Below are 24,675 nucleotides of genomic sequence, written 5' to 3'. Positions count from 1 at the left end.
ACTTAGTACAGGTGACTCCATCTTGGTTTGATCTGGGCCTAGTGCAGTAGCTCAGTTCAAAACAATGGACTCCTGTGATTTTATTTAACAATTTCTTACCCTTTATCCCCATCTTCTACTCCCATTCCACATGCTCCCCACCTCCCATGAATGATTTGTCTAATGCGTTGAATATACATGTGTGGTTTTGGGTGCATGTATGTTTACACAGACATACACAGACACACACACATGCACTCATGCCTCTCCTTTGAAGAGGATCAGATATGGACAGCAAAGGGCATTAGCATCTCCACTTGTTAGAATCCCGATGGGAGGGGAGGGGACTGTGGCATGAGCAGGAGTCCTCCAGACTAGAGGGCATTCTTGGTAGAGTCCTGCCCCTGACCTGTGTGGGAAAGCAGTCCACCCTGCCGGTCTATGCGTGGGCGCCTTCTTCTGAAGTGCATCCTCTGTGGCCACTCTGAGCTCTGGGTTCTCTGATAAGCCCAGGCAGTTTGCCTGCTGCAGGGTGGAAGGGAGCCTGCCACTGCCTGTTTGTATTACTATTTAATTCCCAGGAATCAATACCACCCTGCAAGAGCAGCAGGGTTTTTTTCTAACCTATCTGCTCCCTCATATTTCAAATAAAAGGCAGGGAGACAAGGCTTGTTGAAATTCTTTTGTCTGTGGTGCATTCCAGAGAGCAGCTAATTGAGCCCCAAACTTGAGGTTGAAATACATGAGATCGCTGTACCTTCTGCTGTGCCCAAGGCTGCTTTGTTTTCACCCCTTGCTTTTCCTCTGGCTTCCATGGAGTTAGAAATGCCCTCCTGAGGCCAATGGCACAACTTCCATGGATGATGGTGTACCACACACTTCCCCAGCACCTTCTAACTGGCAGCGTGTATTCTTATACAACACAGTTGTTTGTTTCCGGCCCCAAAGTGGCAAGGTAGATTTTACTATCCCTATTTAACTGGTGAGGAGGCTGAGACTCAGAGAGGCTAGGTAACATTCCCAACTCAACAGCCTCTCATGCACCACTTTGCCTCCCCCCACTCCCCATCTACACATCGCCCTTAACAGCACTTTCACCCTCACCAATTCCCTGGAGGAGCCTGCACAGGCTTTAAGTCAGACTGCATCTTGTATCCATTCCAGAAATATTTAGAAAGTACCTATCCTATGCTCTATTCTGTGTGCTGGGGCTACGGCCGTCTGTGAGCAGAGCAGGGGATAAATTCTAGCTCTGCTGTTATTAGCTATGGAACATTGAGAAGTCATCTAACTTCTCAACCCCAGAATGGGTCCTCAACCCTGGGTCCATGGTCTGTTAGGAACCAGGCTGCACAGCAGGAGGTGAGCAGCCAGAGAGTGAGTAAAACTTCATCTGTGTTTACAGTCACTCCGCATGGCTTGCATTACTGCCTGAGCTCCGCCTCCTACAGATCAGCGGTGGCATTAGATTCTCATAGGAACGCGAATCCTATTGTGAACTGCCCATGAGAGGAGTCTAGGGTGCATGCTCCTTATGAGAATCTAATGCCTAATGATCCGTCACTGTCTCCTATCCCCCCCGAGATGGGACCATCTAGTTGCAGGAATACAAGCTCAGGGCTCCCATTGATTCTACATTATGGTGAGTTGTGTAATTATTTCATTATGTATTACAAGGTAATAATAATAGAAATAAAGTGCACGGTAAATGTAATGCATTTGAATCATCCAAAAACCACCTCCTCCACCATCCTTTTCATGAAAAAATTGTCTTCCATGAAACTGGTCCCTGGTGCCAAAAAGGCTAGGGATGGCTGCTCTAAGCTGTCTGTATGATGAGGATACTGTTTTCCCAGGTGTGGCAGAATGACAGGAAACAAGAGCACCTGTGAAAACATCCAGCCTTATGCCTGGAACATAATCTGCACTCTATGCACGTGGCTCTCCTTCTTCCCTCACTGTTCCGCCTCGCTCATATGCTCTTTCTGCTGTCCCAGGCTGCTTCTAAAACATCCCTAGAATTCTTTTAAGGACAGTACAGGGCCAAGTGGCTGCCTGGGAAAATGCAAGACAGGCACTGAGCCTGGAGGGAACTCTGTAGCCCCGTTAGTATTGAGGGCAACCCCCAAGCCAGCCCTGGTGGCAGCCAGATGGTTTGGAGCCCTCGCAGGCCCCACAGAAGGCTTGCCAAGAAGCGGCAGATGCTGCTGCTGGAGGCAGGCCTTCCCTGCAGGGTGTCTGGGCCTCGCAAGAATTCCTGGAGTGACTGGAGAAAGGTGTCCTGTCCTTTCAGGGGCTCCTGTGGGGAATTCCAGAACTTCAGAGCTCTTGATCACCATTGTACCGGGAAGTGAGCTGGAGCTGGCTCTTTCCAGCTCACAAGAACCAAGTATGAAATGTTTAGGAATTTTGTGAGGCAATTGTTAAATAACTGCCATTATTAAAAATTGTTATAAATCTCTAATTAAATAAACTATATTAAAATCTAAGGTAATAAGATCTCAAAACTCAACAACTTCCTGATGAGCTGGCTCCATTTCATTTTTGTCTACCCTCTTGAGGTTGTTTACATCTATTGTGCCTGTGCGGTGGAAACAGTGTCTCAAGCTCTGCTGCTGTGCCTTGAAATCAACCAGGAAGGGAATGTTAATGCCACAGAAACTGGAAAACGTTACATGTATCCAGGACTTTATTTTTTTCTTTCTGGAAAAACAATGGATAAACATCTACCAGCACACCCCTTCCAGGGACTCAAAAAAATGGCCCCAAATAAGAAAAATCCAGAGACCCAAGGGAGCTGCCTGTGCACTTCTCTTCCCCTGGTGGACCCTGAATCCGCCATCCTCTAAGGGTTCTTGAGGGACTTGGCAAAGCCAGTATGCTCCGGGGTGTAGTGTTTTTAAGACAAACAAAACACCCAACATAGACCAAGGAGGGGAGATAGGTTTTATTTCTCACGACAGTTCTCATTGGTCTGCTGTGGCTTCTTTCCTGATAGTGTTGAGAATGTCAAAGTCTCCTGGAGGGCAGTGAGAAAGACAGCTTTGGTTCCTGCAGTAGGTGAGGGGTGGGGACCATGAGTTGGGTATCATGGATTTGCTATGCCTAAACTAGATGGCCAATTCCAAAATGTGGGGAAGGTCATTGTGATGGGGAGATTGTTACCTTTCACCTCAGTAGGTTTTGGCCTTAAGTAGGACATAAAAATTAGGAAAAGTTGATTTTTGATTTGACAAACACCACTCAGATTTATTGCTGCAAGAACCATCGATGGTTACTAAAAGTCATGGACAAAAGTCTGATAGGAAACAGGATATTTGCATAATCTCAAAGTATCTTCCCAAAGTATCCACTGATTAATGGCACAGGGAAAGATAGTAGCTTTACAGTGGAGACACCTGATAGACCTTATCGTAACCAAATGAGCAAAGGGAAACCGCCAGCAGGGAGACATAGTGACGTCATGTGCCTCCTGACAGGATGCACTGAGGACTCTACATCTCTTCTATAGGAATATTGCCAAAAATGTACAGCCTCAATCTGATGATGAGAAGACATTAGACAAACCCTAACTGAGGATTGAAAAATACCAGTCTAGTCCTCTTCAAAAGTTAAGGTCATGAAAGACTGTGGTACTCTTACAGGTTGGAAACATGACAACTGGATTCAATGTGGGATCCTGAATGGAATCATGGACCAGAAAATGGATGTTAGAAGGAAAACTGGCAAAATTAGCATAAAGGCTACAGTGTAGTTAATAGCATTGGACCAATGTGAATTTCCTGGTTTGATTATTGTAATCTGGTAATATAAGAAGTTAGCATTAACCAGTGCTGGGTGAAGGGTGCATAGGAACTCTCTGTGCCATCTTTGCAACTCACTAGGAATCTAACATTATTTCAAAATTTAAAATGTTTTTAAAAAGCTTATTTTTGAAGTATTTAAGGGATGATCACTCACTTACGAAGAATGAGGTTTGAAGGTGAGCAGTTCTGCCAAGTATACTTATTTCTATGTGAAGGGAAATAACACATAGAAATTAGTGTAAAAACCTGATGGATACAGGATTTTCTGCTTTATGAGTTAAGACAACAAAATTCACAAAGGACTAGCCTTACTAGAAAGTTCCATTTGCAAAATTCCTAACTGCCTCAACCAATTAGGAGGCCAATGTAACCTCCCACCAAATGAATGATTAGGTAATTGCATGACTAAACCAACATTTAGCATGACTTAATCCAGGACTAGGCTCTGGGGACGTGGGACTTGGAGGAGCATAGGAGCCTGTCCTGTTCTCAGGGACCTTGCAGCCTATAGTATTTCACATGGGCTATTTGACAGCCCTAGCCATGTGGTAAGTCCTAGGCCAGGGTATAGGACTGGAGTGTCAGCTGATCTTTGCCTAGCGAGCATGGAAAATGGTTGGTTTGGCATTGCTTAGGGATGGTCTTTGGGTTGTGTATTCTCAGGGAATTCATCTGGAAAATAAGAAGACAGCTTTTTCTCACAGTTGACTAGACCTATCCCTGGTAAAGTTAATGATCCACTAGGTTCAGTTCCATGAGCACCAACTAGAAATACTTCTTCAGGTATTCTTTAATATTCCATCATTTGCCATGACCAAAGTTTAAAGAAGTTCACCTACAGCCAAATCCACACTGGCCTCACACACTCCCTCCTTCCTGTCCTTAATCTCCACATCCTTCTTCACTGCCTCTCAGAGCCAGGATGAGGGTGAGGCATGGCCCGGGAGGAAGGGCAGAATGTAATGGGGCACCAAAAATTCAGTAATCAAATCAAATAATACCGTGACATTTAAAAAAAATCATTATTTTGTTATTTTGTTTGCCATGAGTTTTTGCATTAATTTTTTAAACAAAACATTGCATTGTTAATTTTCTTGATTACTGATTTTTTTGGGACCCCTTCAATTTTGCCCCCTAGGCTAGTGTCTCACTTGTTTCACTCTTCCCCCTAGTCCTGGCCCCTGCACAGTCCTCTCGTCAACACTGGCTGCCTGCACAGTCCTCGTCAACACTGGCTGCCTGCAGTAACAAAGCTGGGCTTTGACCCATAAACAGCGTGGCGGCTTGGAGGGATGGAGAAGGTACCTTTCTATTCTCCCTCCAAGACTGTGGAGGGGCTGCGAAAGATTTCTGTCTGCTGGGAACCCTTGCATAAAAGTACTAGTTGAAAGGAACAGCCATTTACACTCTAAACCTTCACTGGGGCAGCCACTTGGTTTCCAAAAAGCATTTCTTGCATAACGTTTGAATTAAATCTCCCCTTCGAAGTTGGGAGGCATGAGTTAAAAACCCTCTCAGCATCAGAGAAATATAGCTATGTTTGGTCCAGGTTACAGTTGCTGAGGGAACTATAACTTTGATTTGCTCTCCTGGTATAAATGTAAATCCTTAAGTGAAATGAGTTAAGCGAGGGAGGAGGCGCTCTGTTTTTAAGGATGTGTTTGATCAGCAGCTCTGTCTATGGTGCCCCACCTGCCATGCACAATCTGATAGGCAGCAGCCAAAGACTGCCGCGAGGAAGCTTCCAGCAAATGATCTAAGAGTTCTAGAATGGACGTTGTCTCAGGGAGGTTTTTAGATCAGTTTTGTCTTAGAGATAAACACAATCGGTTTAACAGTCTGGATTGGCAAATGAAGTTTAATTTCAGCACAGTTTCTGCAAGCCACCTAGCATGCTAAAGTCATCTTTGACCCTCTATTTATTACCTTGTCTTTGGCCTGAAATCCAAACTCAGCTTCCTTTCTTCTCCAACCACATTTCCAACTGTTTTCAGCCTGCAGTTTACATTCTAGCACAGCCAGACTCACACTCTCCCACCAAGCCTTCATGCTCTTTCTTCTTTCTTAGTCATTTACCCTGTTCCTTACATCTGGAGGGGGTTCTTTTGTTCCCTCTTTTTCTTTTTTTTAATTTTTAATTTTTGTGGGTATATAGTAGGTGTATGTATTTATGGGGTACATGAGATATTTTGATACAGGCATGGGATGTGTAATAATCGCAGTATGGAAAATGGGGTATCCATGTCCTCAAGCCGTCATCCTTTGTATTACAGTCAATGCAGTTATACTCTTTTAGTTATGTTAAAATGTGACAATTAAATTATTGCCTACAGTCACCCTGTTTTTCTCCCTTCTGTCTGTCTTGAAAGCCTTCAACTGGTGGTTTACAACCTGAATCTAGCCCACAGATGTATTGTGTCTGGCTTGCAGAATTATTTCATAAAACCCACAGTCCCACTCATTCCTATTGCTTTCTAGATGACTGGGTCCACACTTTTATATTATCCATCGTGCCTATGTAGACATCTGAATTGTGACCTCTGAGAGCCAGACCCTGCCTTTCCTAATAGGCCCAACCCAATTCTTCCTCAATTAAGAAATCACCCCAGGTTTTTAGCTCCATCTCACTCACCACCTCTCCTGCATTCTGAAAACTTTCAGCCTTATCATAGAATTTAGCACTTAATTATATGCAGCTTGACATTTGCTCTGGTCATGGTAGGCCTTTCTGGCACATGTTGGGACAAGACTAACACTTTCTGTTATTTCTCTTTTCAACTGAAGTAATATCTTTCTATCCAATAGCTCACTAAACATTACCTAAGCACCTATGATCTGTTAGGTACCATGCTAGGCCTTTGGGATGCAAAGGTGTTGAAGACAAACTCCTCTCTTACTAGAGACTAACTTGGAGACCTTATTTCCCAGCACTTGGCCTCAGCGGTCTATTCATTATTTCAGAGCACATCTAGTGCTTCCTAAGCCTCACTGCCTGGTTAACACTCCTCCCACTGCTACAATAAACGTTCTTTGAATATTTAAATCATATTTGTCTTTTGAAGCCTGAGTCAGTTTCCCTTATATTTGCCTTGCCTGGTCTGTTTCACAGACATGTGTCCACCCCTGTCTCTTGGAAATTTGACATAGGCCATCATTTATGGAAAATGTTGTTCTGTGGGTGTCCTATATGTGGTTTACAGACTCTCCAAGGACAGAGCTGATCCAGTCTTACATTTCTCCTGTATTTCCACACTGCGTGGCCATAGTGCCGGACTCCAAACAGATATTCAATAATTAATCTCCATGGTTTGGTTGATCCTCCCATCTTCAATTAGTCTACTTTCAAGAAATACATGCTGACACTAATTTTATTTTTTATACTCAGTGGAATCCAGTGAGAAAGGTAAATCTGCTGCTTTTGCATTAAAACATCGCATAAAAAGCAGGTTCCAACTTTGAGTACTGCTGGGCTCCCAAAGTTGTTTATACATCAGTTTAGAATTCAGCCTGCATTTTCCCACAGAAATAATGCCTTGGGGTTGGTCACACCCCCAGGCCAGCCTACATGGACACGTTTAACCTGTAATGTTTTGAACTCTGGGGCAGAGATTAGAGCTCACATTTTCTTCTCCTCATTGCCTGAAGAGCGTGGAGGTTGTATGCGCTTCGCCTTACCTGACAGTCACCGCACTGTGCCCAGCTTTACAATGTCTGTTTTCTTATCTGGATAGTAACCCCCATGAGCACAAAGACCACATCGGTCTTGTTCACTTCCACATCCTAGCACAGTGCCCAGCACATTTATTGAGCAGTCCATACGTACTTGTTGATTTGGATTGAGTTAAATTCTAGTTGAAAGATGATGGACTTTGGAGACACACAGGCATGGATTTGAATTCTAATGCCATCACTGACTAGCTGAGTGGTATTGGGGCCTCTCTGAGCCTCAGCTTATCTCTCCATATTTTGTTAATTCATAACACCAAGTTGCTGAGCATGTGGTTAATACCAAAATGTTTTTTCTTTCCTTCCTTACTACCTTAATCTCTGAAAAGCATGTGATTAATTAATTAATGATGTCTTTTCTTAGTACACTATTTGTTAAGGTGGTGGTGACAGGGAAGGCAGTATTTGATGCTAGGGCCTTTTCGCAGCTTTTGGGAAGTGTTGGGTTCTATTTCCAGCTCTAGTTCTAACAGACCATGTGGCCTGAGATAGGTCACGCAAACATATCTGTGAAACAGCAGTGAGCGATTTAAGTTATTTTCAGGCTTTTCCACATAAGTATTAATCATTTCAGGTGAGTGAATATAAATGCTCAATGTTCTGGGGGCAGAGTCCAAAGGTTGAATTTATTTGAATTCAGTCTTACGTTTTATCTTAATTATTCATGCATACTTTATATTCTAATTCATGGTGGGTACTTGTTTTAAAAATATTGACATAATGTTATTCAGGTTAATGAATGCTTGCTACAAGCCCAACTCTGTCCTAAGCCCTTTATATTCAGAAGTCAGTTTATTTCTATCACAATTCTTTGAGTAAGCTGTTATCATCTCCATGTTACTGTTGAGCAAACTGAGGCTTATATGAGTTGAAATAAGTAAACTCAGGCTACAGAGCAAGTTAGTGGCAGGGCCAGAATTTAATTTGTCCAAATCTAAACTTTTTGCTTATACTTCATTAAAGGGTACGTAAAAACAGAGACTTCCCACAGTCATCAAATATATTAACAAAAATGCCATCGCTTTTATATCTGGGGGCAAGGAATGACATGATTCAGTGAGGGTAAGTGTAGTTAACCTTTCCAGAAATACCCCCAGGAGACCAATTACTTATCTGCTTAAAAACTACCCTTGGCCGGGCCCGGTGGCTCATGCCTGTAATCCCAGCTACTCAGGACGTTGAGGCAGGAGAATCGCTTGAACCCGGGAGGCAGAGGTTGTGGTGAGCCAAGATCACGCCATTGCACTCCAGCCTGGGCAACAAGAGCGAAACTCCATCTCAAACAACAACAACAACAACAGCAACAACAAAACTATCCTTTGCTGGGCAGGGTGGCTCACGCCTATAATACCTGCACTTTGGGAAGCCAAAGCTAGGGGATTACTTGAGCTGAGGAGGTTGAAGCCAGTCTGAGAACCATGGCAAGACCCTACGTCTTCAAAAAATTAAAAAAATTAGCTGGGCATGGTGGCATGCACCTGTAGTCCCAGCTACTCAGGAAGCTGATGTGGGAGGATCGCTTGGACCCAGAAGCTAGAGGATGCAGTGAGCTGTGATCACTCCACTGCACTCCAGCCTGGGCGGACAGAGCAAGACCCTGTCTTGAAAAAAAAAAAAAGAAAACCTATCCTGGAAGATGAGTCACAACACCACACCCTCTTGGCTATATGGTGAAAAGTGAAGAAAGAAGAGGAGATGGTACATATAGGGGGAATAAGTAAAGAAGTTGCCAGCATCTTTGTTTTTTGAGAAGACGTGACTTAGCACATCTATTATTTTTCATCAAACTCTGAATTGATAAGATGTAAAGTAGTTTAGACAATGTTGCTACCCATCTGTTCATTCTTTCATCCAACCATCCATCCATCCCTCCATTGACACGTTCATTTTGTGTATTTATACATGTACTTAGTGTTTACTCTGTATTAAACGTGACACTACACTTTGGACTTTCAAAATGGAAAGGTGTGGTCCCAAGAAATATGAACAAAGTTTTGTGGGTACTCAAAAAGAATATGCAACTTTGTCTGGGGTAAGGTGGAAGTTTGGAGTGGTTGAGTCCCCAAAGATGATGATTGGGCTGAGTTTTTCCCTGGTGAACAGGATATTACCAGGTAATCAAAGGGAGAAGGACATCTCAGACACAGAGAAAAACATGCTCTCATCTCTGGTGGCTCTCATCTCTGGGGAGGACGAGCTGACCAAGACTGGTTGGGGTAGGGCCTGGGAGAAACGAAACCTGTCCAGACCCCAAGGACTGAACTCTCTGAAGAAGATGCCTGTAGTCCAAGGTGAAGGTGTGGTGAACTCTGTTTCCCGTCATGATTGTGGGAAGATCATAATCAGCATTCTAGGGAGAAGGTAGTATTCCAAGAGTGGTTGGTCTGACTCACTGCAAGTGAGACTTGATACAGTTTCAAGGAAAGGGGTTGGCAGCAAGAATATATGAGAGTTAATTCTGTATTATTAGGCTCCACTCTTAATATGGAGAGGCACTGTTATTATAAAGCCTTACTTACTACATTGCAAAGAACACATCAGGTGCATGTTTCTCCCAGCTGGCTCTGCAGCACCTCCCTCAGGACACCTTCTCATATTTCCCTAGATTGGGTGATGACGTTTTTTCTGAGCTTTCTCAGCTCCCTGTGATAGCACTGTCAGGATCCTTCCTTTACCATGTGGTTCTTCCCCAGTCCTACATTGCTAATACACTGTGCTCTCTTAAAAGCAGGGGCTAGATTTTCCGTCTCTGAATCCTCAGAATCCAGGACAGAGCGTGGCACGTAGTGAGTCGGTACCACTCCGTATTGAAATTTATGTAGAGAGCTTTTACAGAATAACAACGCTTGAGGCTCATCACCAGAGACTTAGAATTTGTCTTGGGTGGAACCTGGGCATGAATATATTTATATATATGGAAAATCCCCAGCTTGTTCTAAAAATGCAGCCATGGTTATAGACCACTGAAGCAGATGCTTAGATAATGCTTCTTGAGGTATTGGACTATAACAGATATAACAGATATTACCTCATTTTTTGGTAAGGCAGAGGGTTGGAGAGGAGCTGCAACCTGCTGTTGAGGCAGCTTCTGAAGGATCTCAATTCACTCCAAGCCACAGAAACCTGGGAGCAGATGACTACTTTGAGATGCTGCATACTTATCTGAAAGAAAACCTTAATGTGCTCCCAGGAATAAGCTCATGGATTTGCTTCAAGATGACGTGGTTATAATAACCAGCTAAGCTAGGCTGTCACTGTTGAGAATGGAAAGTGACCGAGCATTCATAGAAACTGCTTTCCTGCTCACCAGCTTGTTGGGGAAGGCTCAGAGCTACGGATTAAAAGTGGGGGCACCGAGTGTGTTACAGAAACTGGAAAATGAAGTGGCCATCTTTCTACCATCCAGAAAAGCCACCAGAAACTGTAGATCAAATTGGGAAATTTGGAATAAATCAAGGAAAATAAACGAGTTCTCCCTTGCCCAAATTTATTGTAGTTGTATGGGTGGATCTGGGAGATTTAGTGGAGGAAAAGGGAGCACACAGCCTAAGCTTTCCAGAAAGAGCTGGGGATGATGGTGTTAGAAATGTGACAGAACTTTAAAAATGTTGAAATCATTGGTGACAATTAGAAAACAGTAAAAAACAACAACAACAACAACAACAACAAACAAAACCCAACACACATGCTTTTTCAATGTTAAAACCGAGGCACATACGCTGTTGCAGGGGGCGGGGTTAAGAGAGAGAGAGTGCATCCATATTTCCCAAGATGAGGAGAAATGCCCTTGTTCTAGGAGGCCGTGATTTTGCCAGCACCATGGAGAAGGGCACACATTATCTCTTGCTTATTTTTTATTTATACAGATGGGTTTCTGGGGAGGATTTTGATTGTATCCAGTCTGAACTGACAAAGGCAACCCTGATGTCTGTGTAACTGCATGCATAGATCAGAGGATACAAATTCACTCCTTAGATCTATTGGTCTTTTCCGGCCAATTCTGTTGCATTTTAGACTGACATACTTCCTCTGTCCTTTCTTAGCAAAGGAAAAAAGGTTCAAGGGTGAGATTTAAAAACCTCCCTTTGCTAGTAATTTTTCTAAAGTTTCTGATAGAATTAATCCCTAAGCAGACCGGTCAGTGAGAGTGGGCTCTGAATTCTGGCTGAGGCACAGGATGCTGTATGTTCTAAAGTTTCTGATAGAATTAATCCCTAAGCAGACCGGTCAGTGAGAGTGGGCTCTGAATTCTGGCTGAGGCACAGGATGCTGTATGTTTTATGAGATCGGCCTCCCGGCTTGGTTTTGCACTGCCTGACTTGGAAGGGATTTGTGGGAGGAGTCCATTTTGAAAAATGCCGATAGTAGAGTTTTGATTTGGGGAAACCTGCTGAGGAAACTATCAGTCATCACTGAATGAGCCTCTGATGTCTGTATTCTCTTTCTGGAGGGTGGTGGGATAAGTAAGGGTATTTTCACTGTAGGAAGGAGGATAGAATGTTGGATATATTCTTTGGTTTCTCTCATTCCCTGTCAAAGAACCCCTTAGTCTTTTGTATGTGGTCAAGCTGTGTTGTCAGGACAGTTGAAGAAATCTGTGCCCAGAAGCTTCCAGATCCTCTATTCTAGCTCTACCCCCTCATCTAAGAATCTCTGCTTTCTCTCTGCAACAGTTACATGACGTCTCCTATTCGAACTTAAATCCACTTAGTTAAATCACAGCAATTACTTATTCTGTAACAGGTACTTGTGCTAGGTGTTGAGCCCAAAGTAGTGACACAGACCTAATCCCTGTTCTCAAGTAACTTACCAATAATTCACAATCTGTTTGTTTAACAGTGTAAGCGGGGGCAGGTCCGAGTGGATTATGTTATGACTCCCTACCTCAGAGGAGCTTATAGTCCAGAATTTTAATGCTCTCATTCAGGACTGGTGATGATGCAGAGGCATGAATAAAAGGAAACACTAGTTTGCCATTAGATGGGGGAGAAAAAGGAGGAAAGTCATGCAGGGAGGGAGGGAGGGAGCTTGTCCTATCTAGGATGGCTTTCTGGATAAATAATTGCAAAGATTTTCACCACCATGGAGTCCTTTTCTTATCCTATGCCCATGGATGCATGTTTTAAAATACACTGTCTCTCAGAAAAGCAACATGCATTAAACATTGATTAATGTGGTTACTCATTTAAATTAATTAATACTATAGAAACATAATTCAGAATTTTCTGACCAACAGAGTTAAACAGGTTGCCTACTTAGAGTTTATCTTGTTCTCATTCAAACAAGGAATCTTGGCATTTTCATTAGCCCATGCAGTAATACTGAAGACGAGTGGGTGTACAATTTCTGTTAAGCTTTTCGAAATATTGCAAATAGCTCATGTACCCCCATTTCTGCAGTAAAAACCTTACCTGAGACCATTGCTGCAGGGCCATTTGTTCATGTAGTTCAATTTTCACTTAAGCTTTGAAAGTTTACACATTAGGATGGTATAGGTACAGAACACAGGGCCTTGTGACTTTATTGGCTCAGAATATTTGTTAATTGACATTAAACTATTAAATATCAAAATTCAAATAATTGCTTAAGTATTTAGAAAATGAACAGTATATTAGCTAGTCAACTACAACTCAACAGTTTTGCAATTAGATTTACATTGTATTTATTTGGAGAGGTTTTTTCTTTTTAACATCTTTGACACGTGATATGAAATGGGGCCTTCAAAAGTCACCTTGTCTAGAGCCTGCTCTTTTGTCTAAAGAGCTGCAAGAAAGGAGACTGAGTGGTATAATTTAAGATCTAAAAGCAGATGACCCTGTTCTTCCTGGAAAGTAGACTGGAGATGCAGGTCCCTTGGGCAAGACATATCTGCTATCTCCTATTCTATTGTGTGGCTAAACCATCATTTATATAATAGGATCCCCGATTTGGGGATATTTATCTTGCTTGTTACATTTGGGTATTATACATAATACAATGTTGCTATAAATAGCCTCACACAGTGCAAGAGCCTTGCAACCAAAAAGACATAGGAGCAGATCCAGCTCCATTGCCTACAGTTCTATGGCTCTGGACAAGTTGCATAAACCTTTAGATTTCCTCATTTGTGACATGGGCAGAACCAGGGTAGCAGATTTATAAGGTTATTCCATAAATTAAATGAGGTGGCTCATGTAAAGCACTTATCATAATGACTGGCATATATTAAGGGCTCAATAAATATTGAATGATAATAATAATTAGAATGTATCTTACTTTATATCTTAACATGGGGTAATACTTATCTCCAGGGTTCTTGTCAAAACTCATTGAGATATTGAACACAAAGCACACAGCCCATTGCCCAGCACATAGTAAGAATTCAACAAATGTTAGTTTTGCTTTTTATCTATTTTTTTTGCACCTCATAAATTTTTCCTGTTTTGAAGAACAAAATAGTAAAGTGGAGCCCATCTGAGGCACATCTTCATAAGTGTCTCCAACCAGCCTTTATTCATCAGCATTAAGATATTTAACATACAGGCTTTAGGAGGCTTAATTTTTTTCTGCTCTAGCCTTCAGGTTGGAGGTTCCAGTATATTTTAATAAAAACCCTTGCAAAGCAACCTAGAGGATCTAAATAAAAAAAATGTTTTGCTCGTTGAGTTGGTTTCATAGTTGTGCCTTTTAAAAGAATGTTAACCCATGTTACTTTGCAGTGCTTTTCTGTCCATTTAGTAATGTTGGCAACGGTGATGCAGCTGGTGAGCCCCAAGGTTACATCTATAGCCCCAGCATGGGGTGGGAGAGCTGCTGGGGATGGGGAAGGAGGAGAGCCATTCCCACAGCAGCCTGACACCCCTGAACACAGGGCTTCCTGGGTGTACATCCCTGGGATGTATCCACTCAGTCTCCTATGGACATGGTTCTTTAGGATTGCAGCCTGACTTTCATTTCTTTCCAATGGAGAAAGATTTCTATTTTCATTGTTACATATATGATGATGAACATTTCCAACAAAACAAAGCAAATAAAATTATCCCTTTAACCTCACATCTGTCCCTCCTCCCTCCCACTCAGTGATATCATTGTTAATGGTGTGCAATACATTTTTTCCAGACTTTCTGGACATAGAAAATAAAATTAAAAAAAAAAAAAAGGATTATATTGCATATGGTGCTCTGTAGTCTCTTTTTAATGAACATATTTAGGATATCTTTCCAGGTCAAGATCTATCTACCTTCTCCTCCATTGTGTGAATAAACCATCATGTACATAATAGGATTCCTGATTTGACCACATTTATCTTGCTTGCTGCGTTTAGGTATTATAAACAATGCAATATGCTACAAGCAGCTGTGCACACAACTGTTTGTCTTATGATGTTCTTTGGACAGATTTACAGAATGATTTACCACCTGCAAAGTGCTGCCACATCCATCCGTTTATGTGATCCAAAGAGGTGGAGGCAGAGGCAGTCACAAGCCTGGACTTGAGTCAGGCAGGCCTGGGCTGGAACTTGGATTAGCAGACCACAGCCAAGTACTTCACTTCACTCATCTCTAAATCTGGAATTGTAGAAGTATTTCTCCCATTTTATATGTGCTTGCAGGATTCCTTAAGTTAATGTATGTAAAATACTTAGAAAAGTGCATGCCACATAGTAAAACGTTTTTAAGATATTAACTCTCAGTGTTGGAATTAGCTATGGTTCCTCAAAACAATTCTGATATTGTGGATGCCAATGCATCCAATATACAGATGAATAAACTTGAGGCTCAGAGAGGCAAGATGGGTCAAGGCCAATGACCAACAAGGAAACAGAATAGTTAATGGCAACTTCATAGTCTCTGTGCAAGGAGAGACTTTTGCAGAGCACTTTTCATAATATTGAAAGAGGTTGCCAGAGAAGTTGGAGAGGGCCTAAAGCACCATTCCATTGTGCCACCGACACCACACTTCTGATCACGGAAGGAGCATGCAATCAGGCAGAAATGAGCTTAGGGTCAGGTTTGGCCATCTGTGAATGGAGCATTCTTGGACAAGTTACTAAATCTCTCTAATTCTCGTGTTGTATATCTGGGATTTCAGTGCAGTTTCATAAAAAGTTAAACGAGATTATGTCAAGTCTGTATGCACAGTTGCTGGCATATAATAAGACGTTGAAATCTGTGTTAGCAGTAGTGTCAGAATTAGAACCCACATCTTCCTTTCCTTTTGATTGTATCCTGCTGCTGCTAACTCCAACCCTGTCTTCTAGAGAAGGCTAATACAAAGTGTAAGACATGTGTGACAACATGAATGCATTGCCCAAGTCCTACTTGGCAAATGGGGTGGGGATGCTCACCCAGTGGGTGGGGAGAAGCAGAGATGATGGGATACAGCAGTGCCACCCACCCTACCTTGTTGTTCCTGCCTCCCCTTCGCTGAGCTGTCTCTGTCCCTGGCTGCCTCTGAGGCTTGCTTCATGCAATGAGATGTCAGTGCAGTAAAATCTTTCAGGATGGAAACCAGTTCAAACAGGAAGAAAGAAGACAGCACTAAACCCAGAACTCATGCAAAAATCACATTCCCTCTAAGGGCCAGAGAGAGAGAAGGTGACTGTACTGTAGATGATATCTGTTACTGTTTTCAAAGTTAGATATTTTCTTTCCAGGTGTTTGTGGTACCTTCAAGATAAGAAAGAAATGGAAAAGACCTCTCACATAGAACACAGAATGGGAAAAAACAGTAGTAGCCATAGATTGCTGCTGTTTTCACTGTAAGAATATGCATTCTTTCTCTTTTGCTTAAAAAAAAAAGTAGACCTTTGGATTTCACTCTGTAACTGTGACCTTGTGATCTTCCTCTTAGTACTGAAAAGGCCTACAGACAAAGCAGGCGGAGGAGGTGAGATTATTCTTGGCATGAACACAGGGCCAAGGCTGCCTGTGTGCTGGACTGGAGGAAGCAGTGGCCCCCACAATATTCGGCAGAATAGGTCCTTCATTCTAGCTCTGATGACATTTCCTGTCACACGTCACTGGTCATATTACCATGTGCAAACCGCTTCCTAAAGCTGAAGTTTTTCTTTCTGTAAAATTAGGGATTGCACTATCACTCCTTTTGAAACCTTAGACATTTACATGACACAATCATATTTTTTAAAATGTATGACTATCAGATGTATGTTTAATATATTTAACAAAATCACCTCACTTCTAAATATTCAAATGTGAAAAGTTTAGAGTAGAATTCCCTTGTAAAGATGGTCAATTACAATAGGTACCTATTTTTCCTCCCTCTTGAAAACCTCCTAAAAAAATAAAAGAATTTCTTTGAAAGAAAGGTAGGAATCATACGGAAAGTTGGTACATGACATAGCAGACCTGAGAAAAGTATTTCATAAGCCAGCAGTGGAGGACCCTGAGGACTCATCCAATCTAAAACAAAGTTTCAGGAAGTGGTAGTACCGGGTGCCCCTGCACGTCAGGGTGAATGAAAGGAAGGAGCTCAAATAAGGAGGATCAATTGAGAGCCTGTTACGGAAGCAATCTGATTCCATGGGGCTGAGTTATTGAAGGTGTATACAATAAAGAAGAAAAAATAGAGGATATCTGGCCTAGGAGATGCCAGACAAAATTGAAGACAGTGATACCTTACTCAAAAGCAGATTTCAATCAAAATATGCATCCTGGAGGCTAAAACCTCCAGCACTTTCCTCCCATTCAGCTCCTAGAGCACTGGTGGCCAGGCCTTCACACATCATGTGGGGATCAGACAATTCTTATTAGTGAAATCCAAGCAGTCCAAGAAGAAAGACTTGCATATATTGATATTGGCATCTCTCCAACTAAGTGTCCCAAGCTCATCACCCTGCAGTAAGCTCACAGACCACAAGCCCTACTCACATGCTCAGGCAGTGCTCTCCAGCTAAATGTCTCAACCAGATCACCCTGCAGTAAGCTCACAGACCACAAGCCCTACTCACATGCTCAGTCGGTGATCACCTTAGCATCACACACACTGAAATGAGAACATAGCCCCAAGGATTAAAGAGAACTAAGGAACAATGCTCGCATAGAAGAGAGAGTGCAAAACAAGCAAACAGAAGAAAAGCTGCTTGGAGGACACAGACTCTGTGAGGCAAAGCAAACTTTAGAAAATAGGCAGAGAGAACTTAGAAAAACAGCAGAAGAGACCACTGTAAATCGGGAGATAGTACTTAAAAACACTAAACACTCAGACAACTAAAAGGAATCTTGGATTTTTCCAAATTGCTTTTTTTGGGGTAGGGGGTGGGGCAGGAAATGAGGAGTGTACAAGAAATGGGAATCCATCATAGTTTACAACTTGGATGAGAATGGTATTTGCATATTCAAAATATTTTAAATAATAAATATTGATCAAAGCAAAATTATACCATAAGTGTATGAGAGGAAGGAGAAATGGGAAGGATGCATGTGCCTGATGGGACAGTGGGAGGAAAGAGTGAAATGCTTGTTTTTTTTTGGTTGGTTTTTTTTTCTTTTGAGACTGCTCTATTGCCTAGACTGGAGTGCAATAGTACGATCTCGGCTCACTGCAACCTCCACCTCCTGGGATCAACCCATTCTCCTGCCTCAGCCTTCCAAGTAGCTGGGACTACAGGCATGCATCATCATGCCTGGCTAATTTTTATATTTTTAGTAGAGACGGGGTTTCACCGTGTTGGCCAGGCTGGTCTCGAACTCCTGAGCTCAGATGATCTGCCCGCCTCAGCCTCCCAAAGTGCTGGGATTACAGGCATGAGCCAGCGCCCCTGGCCAAAATGCTTATTTTTTTATGGTGGACAGTTAATAGACAACGCCAAAAAGTAAAAAGAAATGTTTAAAAAATAAGTAACATAAACATATTATTGGCATCATGTTCATAAATGCCAAAATAACAATTACAACAGCTTAAAGAGGTACGAAGGTTCCTCTGGCAAGGGGATCATGAGAGACTGCTATATTTTGTTTGTTTGGGGATTTGGATTATTTTTTCCTTTTTTTGAGACAGGGTCTCACTCCCTGTTGCCCAGGCTGGAGTGCAGTGGTGTAATCACAGCTCACTGCAGCCTCAACTTTCTGGGTGCAAGCCTGCCTCAGCCTCCCCAGTAGCTGGGACTACAGGTGTGCACCACCATGCCAGGCTGATCTTTTATATTTTTAGTAGAGATGGGATTTCGCCATGTTGCCCAGGCTGATCTTGAACTCGTGGGCTCACGCAATCTTCCCGTCTTGGTCTCCCAAAGTGCTGGGGTTATAGGCATGAGCCACTGTGCCCAGCTTGTTTTGTTTTTAAATGAAGCTTGAAGAATTTTCAGAACTATATACACTTATAACTTTGATACAAATAAAATTTTATATCAAAACCATAAGTAGCATCATTTGTGTAAAAGTAGATTTCTCAAATTATTAAATATGTTATCCTATGCAATTAGACACTGAGCACGTCCAAGTTTTATTTAACTGATAAACTAGGAAACAAGCTGAACAACAACAACCTGGTTCAAAAGCATTCAGGTTTCTTGATATTTTGTGAGAGAAGAGATACTTGTATAAAATTATCATTAGGTATAAAACAGGTAAATTTTATCCAGAGTGATAAAACTATGAGTTTTAGCAAAGCTGCAAACATCACATTGTATCATTTTTCTGCAAGTTAACTACTAACTCTGCAAGGTTATAAAATTTCTAGTTTCTAATCAGTTGTGGATGGTTAATCCAAACAAAGTTATATTCCTGAGAGGGTAAAAGGACCTTCAGTGTGGTTTTTCCAAACGTTCTATTAAAAATATCATGCAATCCTCATTTTGCTTTGTTTCCAAGTTTTGGAGCTTTTTCTTGCACACTTGCCATAAATATAACCAACTTCAAAAAATAAACGCAATAAAAGCAAAACAATGTCATTAAGTTCTAGGTAGATGCTGTTTGCTGCCTGCTCTGACCTGAAGACTTTCCTCTTTGTTAGAAAAGGGGTTTTACAAGAACTAGAGAGGTATTAAAGACATAGTATCACCACAAGGAGATTTCTCTACCCGGTATCATGAGAAGTGTTGAAAGAAAAATGAAAAAAAAGGCCACATTTTTTATATAATTTGGTTTAGTGTTATGAAATGCTTTGTCTATTGTTACTTAAAATATTCTCATATTTAGTGTGCTCTCTTATTCTAGAAATCCTGCAGGAGATCAGTAGTTTTGCACTGCATTCGGCAAAGTCCTAGGACTGGCCTAGGGCCAAGAGTGAGTCAAGAAGAGAGGGCTTGGCTCCCTTAGCCCCGACCCTGCCTGATCCCCATCCACTCCCAGCTCACCTTCTGCTGTGTTATATAGTGAGCTCCGCTTAAGACTTCATTTCAAGTCCCTTCCAGATACCAGAGCCTATAATTATTAAAAGAAAAAAAATCACTACAATTTGCAGTGTGTTTAGGTTGGATGGATTAATTTCTTTGCCAAGGCCGTAATGGGAAGACTGATTTTGTCATTTCAATTACAAGCCACCGTTTAGTTTGAGCCCGGAAGTCACTTTCCTAGAGTCTCCCTCCACTTGCCTGGTACTGGAGCAATTAACAGTGGGTGATTTGTGGCTGCACTTTTACTGCTTAGCACAGGTTTATCATCTTGAAAGTTTTCCATTTGCATATATGCTATACATTCTTTGGGTGACATTTCGATATCACCCAGAGTTTAGATTATGCATTGCCTTGTACTGCACTTTCTGCTACGTGCTGGGAATCTGCAAGCCCAGCCAGAGTACTGATGCAAACCAAGGAGAATGTGAGTCGCAGCCACCACTTACTGAGGGCTTACTATATTCCAACCCCCAGTATCAAAGGCTTTACCTGCATTACCTTGTTTATTCCTCAAACCTTGAGGTTACTATTATTTGCCACATTTTATAAACAAAGAAACAGAAACTCAGAGAGGAAAAGCAGTTTGCCCAAGGTCACCCAGCCCAAATGAGCAGAACTGGGATTCAAACTCAAGTATCTCTAATCTCAAAACACTCTGCTCTACAACCTCCCAATACTGGGAGCTTTCCGAGTGAAATGAATTGAATTTGACAGTTTTCTACTTTTAAATACCAGACTTCCTGAGCAGTCTAATTGCTGCTCTTTGGAACAAGAAGAAATGGCTATTTAAAAGAAGCAAGCGGCAGGAGGTCAAGAAAGGGGGTTTTCATATCTGTATTCACAAGGGGAGAGATGTAATCCTGGAAAAAAAATAGCATCAAAATGAAAAACATTATATAAATTTGATGAAATTGCAAAGGAATGCAGAAAAGATAAGGGAGGGGGAATACATAGCATTGAAGATTTTATAAAAGGCAGAGAAAAGATCAGAAGTCACTGAAGGAGTTAGAAGTTGGTCCAATCGAAGGCAGGGTCTATCCATCTTGACAGATGGAAGGAGGAGGATGAAACCCCCCAAGTAGCCACCAGAAATCTATGATCGTGTTCCAGTCTGTGTGGGTGCGTTTGAGTAAGGCGAATACTCTGGAGACAGCCGTTGGGTTGAATCCTTTCTTGCTTACTTCCTCACTGGGTGACCCTGGATACATTACTTAACCACTCTGGCTTCAGTGTCTTCATCTGAACAGTGGAGACAGTAATGTTGCTCATCTGGATGTGAGGCGAGGTAAAGTGCTTAGCAGAGTGCCGGGCATTTAGGAAGCACTAAAGACTGTCAGCTGTGGTCGTTGTTATAACCATGAACATCATGTTCACGTAATATAAGAAACAGGAGACTGTAAGTCAGCAAAATGGCTTGGAGAAATAAATGAGAAGGAACTCAGGAGAGAGGTTCATCTTTGGGCCAGAAATATGGGGAGGTCTGTCTTCCCTGGCATTGAGTGTCAGGAGTAGAAAGGGCTGGTTGGTGGGGAGATACCAGCCAGTCTCCAATAGACTGAAGTCTGGCTGGACTTTATGAAGCAGAGGAACTTGTTTCTGTAAAATAAATGCTCTAACAAAAGGTCCAGTGGCAGAGGTTCTGTTGGTGGTTCCACAGAGCTAGAGAGTCTGGGACTAGCCAAAGTGACAAAGTGAGTCTAAGGCAGAAAGAGAAAGAAAGCTCTGGGTTATTCATCTCTGGATGCCAAAAGTCATTGAAAGTCATTGGGGCAGGGGGAGGACATTTTTTAATAAGCACATCTTCTTTCTTTTTCTGGCCCTACCCAAACTGCAAATCGACTTCTCTTTCACTTTATAACCCACTTCCTGCAATTCCTCACATTAAGGGACAAAAACCACACTTAAGTTTATCACAGTAAAGCTTGCTGGCATACTTGTAAATGAGCATGGGTGGTCATCCATGTTTTCAGCCACCATCCATTTAGCACTTTCTTTATGCCAGGCTCTGGCTAGGTACTGGAGACACAAGGCTATTCTCAAGCCCCCATCTCCAAAGCTAAACAGCGTGTCACATCATAGTTCTTAGCCATCCAAATAGCACACCTAAAATTCAGAAATTGCTGATGCCCAGGCTCTGTCTCAGACTACAGAACCTCCAGCAGAGGACCCAGGCATATATGTTCTTCCAGAATTGCACATGCCATTTTTATGTCCACATCAACCTTGAGAAAACCTACATTTTTGTAGATGAGAGAATTGAGGTTCAGAGAAGTGATAAGTGAGGTTGCACAGCTGGCAAATACAGCATTGAACTTCACACCCAGAGCTTCTGAAGTTAAGATCCCACGGCCTTTCCACTTGGCCATGGCCACCCTCGCATATGCATGGTACGCAACTCTGTGCCTAAAAGCCATGCTGGTAAAATGATCCAAGATATAGACGAATATGCTCGAAACCCTTGCTGACTACAAAAGCTCAAAAAGGATCAGCAAATCCTACAGAAATTTTAGGGACCCGTATTTAAAGTGGACAGAACTCAATACCTGTTACAACCTGACTCACTGTAAATTTCCACCCAAGGTGGATAATGTGGCTTCTATTATACAAGCATGATGTGGTTACCATTATGTAACCGTAGTTTCCATTATATAACCCTAGTCCCGGGGCTCCAGAAACACTGCCTCCTCGATTTGTCCCTCCAGCCTCCAGGTGACAGTGACTTCCTGCTGTGGCTGACTCTAGGTTACCTTGCTTGGTATGCTGGCATTTCTGTTACCTGTATAACCAATTCCCTGCATTAAAATTCCTCCTTATTCCGGCTCAGATCCTGACTATTAGATGAAGAAACCAAGGATTAGAAAAGTTAATATAACTGTATTTGTCTGTTCTTGCGCTGCTATGAAGAAACACCTGAGACTGGGTAATTTATAAAGAAAAAAGGTTGAATTGGCTCATGATTCCACAAGCTGTACAGGAAGCTGTACTGGCATCTCCTAGGCTTCTGGGGAGGCCTCAGGATGCTTTTACCCATAGTGGAAGGCAAAACAGGAGCAGGCATCTTCACATAGCCAGAGCTAGAGGAAGAGAAAGAAGGGAGAAGTTGCCACACACTTTTAAACAACCAGATCTCATGAGAACTCACTATCGCGATGACAGCACCAAGAGAGATGGTGTTAAACCATGAGAATCCACTCCCATGATCCAGTCACCTTCTACTAGGCCCCATCTCCCACACTGGGGATTATGATTCAACATGGGATTTCACCGGGGACACAGATCCAAACCATATAATAACCAATGCAGTACTAGTTATGTCAGAGCTAGTATTCTAGCTCCAAAGTTCCTGATTCCAAAGCCTAAGTTAAGAGATCTTAACTTATATTTCAGGTGACTGGTGGGATTTCTTATGCCCAGTGCAGGTGGTGATGATGATGATGATACTGACGGCAGTGGTGGTGGTGGTGTTGGTGATGGTGTTGAAGATCACCATGTCTGACCACTATTGTCTGTGTCCTTTGGACATTTGTGCAGACACAGTGTCCTAGTTGTCACATAGATGTCTCTGACTGTGTTACAGGCCTTCACCTACCACCACATCCAGGAGATCATGGTCCAACTGCTGCGGACAGTGAACCGGACAGTCATCACCATGGGCCGGGATCACACTCTGATTGTGAGTAGATTATTTCTTCTTGTCAAATGTTGCAAGCTCTTCAGCATCTAAAAATGGATTTGCTGAAAGGGCAGATCACATTGAACTCCCAGCATTGATCATTGCTTTGTTTTGGAGTACAAGGACCAGATTTTTCCTGTCTGAGTTGGGAGGACTTGAGAATTAACTCAAGTTGTTGAAATAAAACAAGGCTTAGGACTTGTCTAGTTGAGTGTACCGGCACTAAATTGAGTACACCAGCAAGGGGGAATGATCACTGCTGAAGACAGAGAAGGGAGAGCAGCTTTTGTAAGTGAACAAGGTATAACATCCCAGATGCATGTCCACTAGGAACCTTTTCCTCTGGCCTACATTCAAGTGGTGCCCAGTCTCAGGGTCCTGTGAGCTTGGTTTCTGAAGGGGCTTCATTGTGTGTTAACTCTGCCCATAGATGCCGGTTATTCAAGGTCATTACTACATATTGAGCTATTTTCTGCATAAACACTATCTTCTGAAGATCAGGAAATTTCTGCCCCATCATCTGATTATTTTTCTTCTCCAGACACAGAACCCAGCTCGAACCCTTTAACCTCTGCCCATCGTGCTTTAAACCAAGGACCCAAACTTCAAATGCTTACAGGGGCCAGTCACCAACATAAATGAGTATGCCCAACCATGTCACTTCTCTGCTCAAACCTGCCAATGGTTGTCCATCTCACTCAGAATAAAATCCAAACCATTGCCAGGCCTGGAATGCCCCTGCCCCATGCTCATTGATTTATGTGTTCCTCCCACATATAAACCATGATGGATGTGCTGTTTCCTTTTGAGTCAGGTATCACCTAAGCATAAAGGCCTCCCTTCTCTGATCACCCTGTCTACAATTCCCAGTACCTCTCCATCCACTAAAAATCATACCTTCTTTATTTTTCTCATTACTTATAATTGGAAATACACATTATATTGTTTGGTTATTGTCTAGCTATCCTCATGAGAATATGAGCTCCAGGAAAGTAAGCATATTTGTCTGTTTTGTCATTGCTGTGTCTCTAGGTCCTATAACAGCACTTGGCATATAGTAGGTGCCCAATAAATACTTCTGAATGAATAAATGCATGACATGTGACAGGCAGGGACTCTAATGCTTAAAAGAGGATGAGGGCTACTCAGCCCTGATT

General features: G+C 42.3%; 1 protein-coding gene across 1 annotated transcript in view; it reads left to right on the top strand.

Moving 5' to 3' along the window:
* DOCK2 (dedicator of cytokinesis 2) overlaps window positions 1–24,675 on the top strand; it is a 450,129-nt gene that overhangs the window by 168,777 nt on the left and 256,677 nt on the right. Inside the window, exon 27 of the mRNA XM_011968671.1 lies at window positions 23,423–23,518. Within this exon, the coding sequence (XP_011824061.1) occupies window positions 23,423–23,518 (96 nt within the window). The remainder of the gene's footprint in view (window positions 1–23,422; window positions 23,519–24,675) is intronic.

The sequence above is a fragment of the Mandrillus leucophaeus genome, unplaced genomic scaffold, assembly GCF_000951045.1.
Source record: "Mandrillus leucophaeus isolate KB7577 unplaced genomic scaffold, Mleu.le_1.0 Scaffold855, whole genome shotgun sequence".
NCBI lineage: Eukaryota > Metazoa > Chordata > Mammalia > Primates > Cercopithecidae > Mandrillus > Mandrillus leucophaeus.
Note: the sequence above shows the minus strand (reverse complement) of the source record. Positions and strands in the feature narration are given on the sequence as shown.